This window comes from Rissa tridactyla, chromosome 25, assembly GCF_028500815.1.
Source record: "Rissa tridactyla isolate bRisTri1 chromosome 25, bRisTri1.patW.cur.20221130, whole genome shotgun sequence".
Taxonomy (NCBI): Eukaryota; Metazoa; Chordata; class Aves; order Charadriiformes; family Laridae; genus Rissa; species Rissa tridactyla.
In genome coordinates, this window is record NC_071490.1 from 1,621,750 (window position 1) to 1,632,469 (window position 10,720).

General features: G+C 50.3%; 1 protein-coding gene and 1 pseudogene across 1 annotated transcript; one reads left to right on the forward strand and one right to left on the reverse strand.

Annotated features, from left to right (window-relative positions):
• Positions 1-703: 703 nt before the first annotated feature.
• On the reverse strand, positions 704-1,678 carry LOC128901392 (olfactory receptor 14A16-like). Its single transcript, XM_054183351.1, has one exon. The coding sequence runs from the start codon at positions 1,661-1,663 to the stop codon at positions 704-706; it is 960 nt and encodes a 319-aa protein (XP_054039326.1). The 5' UTR covers positions 1,664-1,678.
• Positions 1,679-7,670: 5,992 nt separating this feature from the next.
• On the forward strand, positions 7,671-8,667 carry LOC128901393 (olfactory receptor 10AG1-like; annotated as a pseudogene).
• Positions 8,668-10,720: the final 2,053 nt, after the last annotated feature.

The window sequence follows — 10,720 nt, forward strand, 5'->3', positions numbered from 1 at the left end:
TGGTGCCTTTTGGAGTTGGTTTGTGTCGGGTTGGCTGTGTCCATCTTCTTTCCTTGCAGGTACCTGGATTTAGTGCTTTCCCTTTGGGTGCCTCCACTTTGGGCAATCCCTCACCTTGTGAGGCTCCAGTCACTGACCACCCAAGGCGCACACAGTCCATGCCTATCTCGCAGGCTCTCCAGGCAGCTCCAGATCCTTCTCCTGGAGTATGTCCTCTGCCCTGTCACACGCTGGGACAGTGCACTATGACAGTATCTCAGTGACCATTCACCATCTCCACCGTCAAGAGACAACAACAGATGAGTCCTAAGTCCAACCCTTATTCTCTAACAGCTTCCACTGTGACAAAGAGCTTTTTACTCGGGCCCTTTTGGGGTGAAATATCGGGGCCTGTTGTTGACATCAGCTTTGGAAGAACAGCCAAAACTTGAGGAACTGCACAGGGAAGATGTCACTGTATTAGAGAGAGGCTACAAAAGAGTCAGCTTTCAAATTGCGCTAGAAAAACATTTATACAGGTTTCAGGTGACAGAGGGAGATGGGCTCATGTCTCAGGAGAATGAGCTAAATACAAACAATTATTTAGGAATGTAATAACCATAAACAACACTACAGGAAATGCTAGCAAATAAAAAAAAAACACACAAAAAAAGAAGAAAAAACAATAAACAGAGTACAGGCCTGCATTGGGATACCGTAGATGTCATTTGTGGACAGTGATGGAAAATTTATCAACATTGACAAACATCCAATAAATGACTTTCCTAATGGACTCCTTGAGCTCCTGGTTCCTCATGCTGTAGATGAGGGGGTTCACTGCTGGAGGTACCACTGAGTACAGCACTGCCATCACCAGATCCAGCGATGGGGAGGAGATGGAGGGGGGCTTCAGGTGAGAAAATATGCCAGTACTGATAAAGAGGGAGACCACGGCCAGGTGAGGGAGGCACGTGGAAAAGGCTTTGTGCCGTCCCTGCTCAGAGGGGATCCTCAGCACGACCCTGAAGATCTGCACGTAGGACAGGACAATGAAAACAAAACATCCAAAAACTAACAAAGCACTTAATATAAGAAGCCCAAGTTCCCTGAGGTAGGCATCTGAGCAGGAGAGCTTGAGGATCTGGGGGATTTCACAGAAGAACTGGCCCACAGCATTGCCCTGGCAGAGGGGTAGGGAAAATGTACTGGCCGTGTGCAGGAGAGCATTGAGAAACCCAGTGCCCCAGGCAGCTGCTGCCATGTGGACACAAGCTCTGCTGCCCAGGAGGGTCCCGTAGTGCAGGGGTTTGCAGATGGCAACGTAGCGGTCATAGGACATGACAGTGAGAAGATAAACCTCTGTTGCAGCACAGAAAACAAAGAAAAAGACCTGTGCGGCACATCCTGCATAGGAGATGGCCCTGGTGTCCCAGAAGGAATTGGCCATAGATTTGGGGACAGTGGTGGAGATGGAGCCCAGGTCAAGGAGGGCGAGGTTGAGGAGGAAGAAGTACATGGGGGTGTGGAGGTGGTGGTCACAGGCTATAGCGCCGATGATGAGGCCGTTGGCCAGGAGGGCAGCCAAGTAGATGCCCAGGAAGAGCCCGAAGTGCAAGAGCTGCAGCTCCCGTGTGTCTGCCAATGCCAGGAGGAGGAACTGGGTGATGGAGCTGCTGTTGGACATTTGTTCACTCTGGGCATGGGGGACTGTTGAAAGAGGGAAAGACCTTGGCAAGTTAAGGCAGACTTCTTTGACCCCACCTCATTCTGTTTTCGAAAAGATCTCCCCAAAGGGACTTCTCTTCCTTTGGTATAATTTAATTCGGCTCCTTTTTGTGAGATCAGCTTTGTGCTACTGAGGCACTTTCCTTGCAGGGGCAGAAATCCTTCTCTTTCCCATTGCCTTTCGCCTGAACACTGCTGAGCCCTGAGGGACAAAAGTGCTCTCTGTGCCCTAGTGCAGAGTCAGGAGAGCTGCTCTGCACACCAGTGACCTGCTGGGCACCACCCAGGTCTCCTGTGCTTACACCTCTCTCCATTGGACAATGGTCCCCCTGACAATGTCCTTGAAGAAGAAAATGGACTATTGTTACTGTTTGGGGAAGGGTCCAGTTTCAAAGTCGGTTTCTCCCATCTACTTTCTCTTTCCCTGTGCAGCGGAGCAGAGAGGGATGCAGCCGGGTGGAGTGGCTCTCTGCTGCCTGGAGCTGCCCCTGCCAGGAGCTGCTGCTCTGTGCCCACGTCTCCTCCCTGTCCCTGCTCCCAGAGCCCATCCCACGCGCTGGGGGCTCAGCTCTGCCCTGCAGACCCCTCCTGGCAGCTGGGCACTGCCCAGGGGCACCTCCCTCTTTGTGGCTCCTAAGGAGGAGATGAGAGAAAGCCCGATGCTGGAAGCAAAGGTGCTGCTGGTGCTGTGTGTAGGGAGAGGGGTGGGCGAAGGCACTTTGTGCGGTTTCTGGCAGATCTGCTGATCCTTTAGTGTAAGAGTTTAGTGATTTATTAAAACTAGACAGCTTCTTTCCCTTTTCCCTTCAGAGAAAGCTGTAGCACAGACAATGGAAAGGTCTTCATCTTTAAGGTAGACCTGCCCTGGGCTTCCTCTATAAATGCTGCCTCTGCCAGTGTTCTGGGGGTGATCTGGAGCGGTCGGCAGCCCTGACCCATGCAGCACCCTCTTGAATGCAGTAGGACCCTTCCCTGACAGCAGTTGCTCCTTCCACCCGCAGCTTTTCCCTTCAGAATCTTCATGGAGAGGTCCCTGCGCTGGACGAGAGCTGACCCTGGCAGGAGATATGTCCCTGCCCCAGCACACAGCCCCTGGGTGCAGGGACCCAGCTCGGAAGGACAGCCCTGGGCACCCCTGGCTGCACAGCCGGCTTTACACCCTGCAGATGTCCCTGGAAGAAAGGCAGCCGTCATGCCCTCTCCCTCTGACAGTGCAGCAGAGAATCCCTGCTCAGGAGCACGTCCTCCTCCTCTATGCTATGGAAACTGTGAGAGTTACTCTGACAGATCCTACGAGGGAGGAACCAGCTCTAGGAGGTCCCTCCAGGAACTGCATCTTTACTTCCCTGCAGCTTGAGACTTACCGTGTCAAGGGCTGGGAAGAATCCACCGCCAGCGAACTCTCAGCACCCTCCCGCTGCTGACTGCCTTTAACCTTGCTCTGCCTCACTCCCCTTTGGTGCCCGCAGGCAGCGCCCGCAGCCCTGCTCCTGGGCAGAGCTGTCTCTCTGCAGTGCTGCCCGCTTGCCACGAGCTCCCTCCATGCCAGGAGCCCAGCCCAGCTCAGGCACAGAGGACCAGCCCAAGGCAGCCCTTCTCTGCCCCCTCGGGGCTCCCTCCAGGTGTCTATGGGGCTCCAGGGAACCTGCTGGGAAACAGGATGAAGCAATCACTAAGCTGGGGAGAGGCTCTTCCTTCCTGCGCTGTCATTTCATGTATCAGGAAAACATTGAGTCTCAAGAATCATATTTTCTCATCCCATCATTTGTCAGGACACCCAGACAGGGATAGGGAGTAATCGCATTTATCCCTCCTGCTGAGGGAAGGAATTCAGCTGAGTCAATCAAGGCATCTCATCCCGGCTCTGTAGCCCTGGGGCCAGAAGGGGACTCAGCTCCCTCCCATGCCTGCTACAAACCCACAGGAGGTGGGATTCTTCTTGCCTCAGTTCAGGTGTGCACAAGATGAGCACCTGCAAGTGAGCTGTTTGTGTCCACTCCCTTGCTAATTGATGGAGAGTGAGGGAGTTGTTCAGGTGGGAACACCTGGTGACATTTGAGGTGACACCAGAGTTTGCCCAGGATATGTGCAGGTGACTGCAAGCCCTAATGCAGCAATGCTGAGACACAAGGCAGCATCTGGGGGCAACATCATGGAGCCTGGTGAGGAATTTCTTTGGTAGATGGAAATGAAAGTAGATGTTACATTTTGGACAGATAAAACCTTCAATATTCCTTACATCCACAGCACCTACAGAGGTAGTCATCTGACCAAATGCAGCTAAGTCCCTCTCTTTCTCTTCTCCACCAGCTGTATTTCCTAGATCTCTGCTGACTGTAGTGGCAGGTGTCTCATGGACCTTCCCCCGTTGCTCAACCTAATTCAGGACAGCTCCTCAGTGGCCATATACGGCTTGTTGTGCCACCTGAGATGCCAGCGCCCCCCAGAACAACTGCAGGTTGCTGGCAGGGACAGCAGAGCACCTACGGGAAAGCCATTCCTGATCAGAGCAGGTGCATGACAGAGACCCCAGAGAGCATTGCAGATTTGGTTCCTTTGGGCAAGCCTATGTGGCAGCCCAGGCAGGTTTGGTCTCTGTCGATCAGCAACCGAAACCCACCACTGCAGTGAGGCCCAGTCTGACCCATCTCCACCCAGTTGATGCAGAGCAGGTCATGAACAAGAAGCCCATCACACTGAGGGCTCAACTCATTTGGCTGCTCCCAGACTCTGCTGGGTCTTCTTCCAACAATCCTTTGCTGAGCCCCTCGGTGATATAACCAAGGAAGAGGCAACTGATTGTCACAGTGCTCCTCGATCACAGCATCTCCACACCCAAGGACATTTTCAGCAGCACCTTGTCCTCCTGGAGATCAACTTCCCCTCCAGCACAGCCCTTTGGGAGCAGCAAAGCCTTTTCCTGGCAGGGCTACGGAGCCCAGACCTGCTTTTCTGGCCTCTGGGTGAACAGGATTTTCACTTTTGGTGCTTTCACATTGCTGCCCTTCGTCCACTCCAGCATGTCTCTGGTCTCAAGCAAAGCATTGCACATACTGGGGCTTGGGGACTTGGTACTTAGTGACAAGGCTGAGCGTGGCCCCACTGCTCCAGCCAAAGTGATGCAGTGCACCAAAAGTGCACCAACACCCTCAGCCTGGGGCACAGAGCCGAGGAGCTGGAGTCCCATGTACTACCACAGAGTTTTGATACTGGTGGAAGAAATGGCGAGGAGTGCTGGGAAAGCTCCGGCTGCTAGTTGTAAGAGACGGACTGTAAATTCCCTGCTAAGGGGCAGAATGCCCTCCAAGCCTTCAATGGAAGGCCTCCAACACTCGCAAGGAAATAAATAATGCAGGCCTGGCCTTCAAAGAACTGATAAGGCTCACAGTTCTGGCACCGGAAAGTGTGGGAGAACCGTCTTGTGAAGACAAGATAGCTCTGCCACTCGTGTGGTGAGCTTGCTAGTTCTCAGTTCTCAAGGCCATTGTGTCTGAGACGTGACCTTTGCTTCATTATCCATGAAATACATATGAAAGCGCACACCCTGCATATGCTAATGAAGATTATAGAGATCATGCTAAACATGTATGACTATAGTTCTCTCCCCACCCAAATGATGCTACACATCAGCCGGGAGGGGGAGACGTCTGAGATGGAACTGCCCCATAACAAGTGGGGTGGGCCGTGCTAATTCGGCAAACATAAAAGGGGAGGGAGACGAGTATGATGGGGGTGGATTTACAGAAGGTTGCTCCTACAAGACTTCCCCTGAGTTTTGGCTGGCTCAATGCTGAAACTGGGATTGGTGAACTCTTCATCTTTTCCTGCTGTCTTTTCTTATGGAGCTCCTCTATGGGATGTGCAAGAGGTTGGGTGAGTCCTTTGTGGGTGAGGATCAGAGGAGAGGCCTCTTAGTGTGCCACCCTGGTGGGAGACAAAGCACCCGCAATCAGTATAAGGAAGCGGAGAAAGGCTTATTCAAGAAACCCAAAGAATTGCCAGGTCTTATTGGGGATTTTAATGACCGTGGCACGCACTGGAAGGGGAGCACAGCAAGATGCACACTGTCCAGCAGGTGTCTAACCCTAACCCCACCCTGCCCGAACCATAACCTAACCCTGCTCTGAACATAACCCTGACCTTATCTTAATCCTAACCCTAATCACTGCCTGACCCTAGCTCTACCCCAACCCCAGGTCATAACCCTCAACTCTAACTGTAACCCGCACCCCAACCTTACCCTTACCCTAACCCTAACCAAACCCCAACCTATTTGAAATCTAACCCTAAACCACATGAACTCTAGCTCTAATTTAAGCCTGAACATGAACCTTAACTAACCCTGACCTAACACTTATCTTAACCCAACAGCACGTGTGTAATGAAATCTGTATCATCCTATCAGGCAATGATTACCATAGTAAGTTTGTCACAAAAGAAACAAACTTGAGCATAGTGGGAGCACAACTGGGATGGACAGACAAGCTGGTATCACCTTGTCAGTGCTGTCTCAAGGCCTGAGCAGTCGCCTTTCGCTTCCTCATGATCTGGAGGCTGGAGGCACCACTGTGTGTCACCCAAGTCAGACCCTTGGGTCAGATGAACTGTTTTTCAGTTCTCATATACTGTGTTCCTTGTTTCTCCATTGACCCTGACAAGAGCTGAGTTACCTAGATATCCAGGCTGCAAATGGCATATTCCTCATGCAATGACCACTTGACCCCACCTCAAACTGAGGTTCTTAAACATCTCTCAGCTGAGTCCCTTCTCCATAAGAAGCCACCTGCTGTTGTGGTGCTGCTTGATTGTAGCTGACACCCTTCAGGTGTGCCCAGCAAGAAGCCCTTCTGCTCTGGGAAGGGGGGCAATGTGAAGGGAGGGCTGAGCTCCCCAGGCAGCAAGAGCACTGCTCTGCTTCTGTGAGGGCTTGCAGGGTTGGGATCAGAGCGAATGGGCCCTCGGCTGCATTTGTAAGCTGTCAGAAATCCAAGCGACAGAGCAGCAGGTTTGGGAACGCTGAATGATTCGGGACTTATTCAAAAGTTATAGATGCCTGACCTGTGCGGGAAAATTGGGTGTCATGGGGATATCACACGCTTTTAATCACTTTCTTCTCCGTATGATTGAAACCTGCATAAAGCAGTTTTCTTGCTTGCACAAAAATGTCTTTTAGCACCCTGAAAACTGGTAATTTAAGCATAACCTGCTGCTTCTCTGTCTTGTTTAAATGTGCCATGGATGCATCAGTGTCACTGGATTCTTTGGCAGAGAGAAGCCTGTGTTACTTCTGATGGGATTCACCCTTCACTAGGCAAAAACTGATGATTCAGATCTAAGATAGTCTCCCAGATCTTTGTGTGTGGATGCAGTGTCAGGGGATGAGCTCTCCCATGTGAGGAGAGCTGGGATTAATCTCTCTCACTAAGGTCTAAGAATCAAGTCATACCTTGCCTTGCTTTGGTTTGTTTGCCTCTCCTTGCCTAGCCTTGCCTTGCTTTGTCTTCCCCTTTTTCTTCCTTCCCCCCTTTTAACCCTATTCCTTCTTAATGTTCTTACATTAAATGCACCTCTTATGAGATCTGAACAAGGAACGTAAGTAAGGCTGTCCTTAAAGGCACTAGTATTTGTCTCTTTTCTTCCTTTTCTCTCATCTTTCAATAGGTACTCTATTTAATAAAATCACCTCTAAAAGAGAAAGTCAAGTTTCTTTTACCCATATGACAATAAAACCCCCAGTCATTCAGGCTCAAGGACTCTGGTCTCTCTCTTTACAAACCTCCCCTCCGCAAGCGACCCACGTTAGATTTCCAAACATTCATGCCTATCTTGGTCGAGCTCTCCTAATCCTGCAATGGCGTGTATGCTGATGTTTGTAGTCTTTCTCTAGGCTTGAAGTGTGTGTGATGGTGGACAGGCCACCAGCATCCTCTGAGAGCCTGTTGTTTGAATTGCTCTGTGCAGGAAAAATGCCCCAAAGAAAAGGCCTGGAGAATCACACCGGTGGATCTGGATTCATTCTTCTGGGATTTTCTGACCACTCCAGCCTGCAGGGCTTGTGCTTCACAGCATTCCTGGTCATCTACCTCATGGTCCTCACAGAGAACAGCCTGATTGCACTCATCACAGTGGTGGACTCAAGCCTCCACAGCCCCATGTATTTCTTCCCGAGGAACTTGTCCTTCCTGGAGATCTGCTACACATCAGTCACTCTGCCAAAAATGCTGGTGGTTTTCCTGCTGGAGGATGGCAGGAGCTCCTTCCTTGGCTATGCTGCCCAGCTGTATTTCCTGGTGTTGCTGGGCAGCATCAAGTGCCGCCTTCTGGCTGTCATGGCTACATAGCCATCTGTGACCCCCTGCACTACCCCCTCATCATGAGGAGGGGTCTCTGCATCAGACCGGTGGTGGGGTCGTGGGTGGCTGTCGTACCAGTGCAAGTAGGACAGACCTACCAGGTGTTCACTTTGCCCTCTGTGCATCCCATGACCTTCATCGCTTTTTTTGTGATGTCCCCCCTCTGCTGGAGCTGGCCTGTGCAGACACATTCTGGAACCAAGTGACACTGTACACCATCATCCTGGTATTTGCAATCTTTCCCTTCTCCTTAATAGTTATTTCTTACATTAAAATTATCAGGGCAATTCTGAAAATACCTTCAGTTCTGGGCAGACACAAAGCCTTTTCCACCTGTTCCTCACACCTCGCGGTGGTGACACTCTTCTATGGCTCGGCCACAGTCGTCTACTTAAAGCAACGGTCAAGGGATTCCGTAGACACCGACAAATACCTTGCCCTGTTTTACACAATTTTTACCCCAGTGTTTAACCCTGTCATCTATAGCCTGAGGAATAAGGAAGTGAGAATTGCCTTGAAGAGACTCCTACGGACAAAGTGGTACTACAGAGTACGTAAAATCCTCTCAAATAGTCCCAAAGAAGTCCCACTGGGGTACATGGTTGCCTGAAGAAAGGCATCTCATACCTGCTGAAACAAAACCATGTGTCCGGCCTGGCTTTCATCCTCCTCAAGAAGGGGAAAGGTGTCCTGAGGCATTCCTCCTATGTCGTGTCCCACCTTGATATCTTTGTACTCTAAAGCATCTTCAGCGCCTCTGAGTGGTTTAATTCAAACAGCTACTTCAAGCTGTGCCTGACCAAATAATGTTAAAGGGAAATAGTCAAAGCATGGTCAGTAGCCATTGATGCCCAGAAAGTGAGACAAGTGGTGAAGAGACGACCAGCCTCACGTTTGAGAAATCGCTTGCAAGACCCCATGGGCTATCTTCTACAGCATCCCTGCATGGAATCACCTTAAAAGTGTTCAAAGATATGAAGGGCTTCAAAGCATCTCCCCCTGCTATGATGTCTTGCTCTGAGTTGTGTAATTCTTGACTAACCTGACATAAAAATAAAAGATAAAAAGGTCACCAGGAGGACAGTCCAGCACCGGAATGGGGTCCCAGAGAATGGTGGAGTTTCTGTTTGTTGTGGTTTAACACCAGCCGGCAACTAAGCACTACACAGTCACTCACTCACTTCCCACCAGTGGGATGGGAGAGAGAATCAGAAGGGTAAAAGTGAGCAATCTCCGGGGCTGAGATCAAGCAATTTAATTGGTAAAGCAAAAGCCGCACACTTAAGCGAAGCAAAACAAGGAATAAATTCAGTACTTCCCATTGGCAGGCAGGTGTTCGGCCACCTCCAGGAAGGCAGGGCTCCATACCACATAATGATTACTTGGGAAGACAAAATGCCGTAACTCCAAACATCCCTCCCTTCCTTCTTCTTCCCCCAGATTTATATGGTTGAGCATGATGCTACGTGGTACGGGATATCCCTTTGATCGGGGTCCACTGTCCCAGCTGTGTCCCCTCCCAACTTCTCGTGCACTCCCAGCCTACTTGCTGGTGGGGTGCTGTGAGGAGCAGAAAAGGCTATGGTGCTGTGTAAGCCCTGCTCAGCAATAGTGGAAACATCCCTGTCTTATCAACGCTGTTTCCAGCACAAATCCAAAACACAGCCCCATACCAGCTACTGTGAAGAAAATCAACTCTACCCCAGCAAAAATAAGCATTTATGTGCTGAATCTGCTTTGCCACTCTGAAACTGTCTCTGAAAAACTAGCCCAGTGGGGGTTTTTAGCCCAAATGCATATGCAGCACTGAAGTGTGTTTCCGTATTGCCCTGGTTTAGGCCGAGTTGGCCAATGACGGACGACAGATGCTCTCCCCCAGCTCTCACTCTGAGGAGAGGAAGGAAAGAAAGAGATTTATGAGTTTAGAAGGAACTAATCTACTTTAATGAAATACTTGTAATAAAATAAAAAGGAAATAATGAAATAGATACAATATATAGAAAACTGTATCAAGCTCCCAGGATGATGTCACTGTCAGGCACTGGGGAGGGCCCAGACTGGACTCAATGACAGACAGGAACTGGATTCCAGGTCTGGAGCCAAGAATGCACAGATCGGGGTCAAAGGCAGATTAACACCGAGCATTCCGCCACCTGAGGAACCTGAACGTACACAAGTCCACATGGTGGACAGACAATTCCCTGTCCTCTCTCTGCCTAGCCAAACAAGGTAACTTAGAGGAGAGGGGGCTGTAGGAACATGTTTCTGCCCAGCGAAGCAGGCGTGTCTCCCCACTAACTCCCCCACCTTCCCAGGTACCCTTAAAGATAAGTATGAGGCTCTGCAAGGGGAACTCAATCATGACGAGGAAGATAATTCAGTGTCCACAGAGGTGTCACCAAAGTTAAATCAGACTACACCTCCCATCAAAACATCTTCAGTTAAGGAAAAAAGACCGGTCATTGTTGTAGGTGACTCCCTACAAGGAAGGGAACGGAAGGCCCAATATGCAGAACTGACCCACTTCTCAGGGAAGTCTGCTGCCTCCCTGGGGCCCAGGTTAAAGATATAAAAAGAAAACTTCCCTCCCTGGTAAGACCCTCAGATTATTACCCACTACTAATTTTTCAGACCGGCAGAGGTGATCTGTTAACAAGAAACAC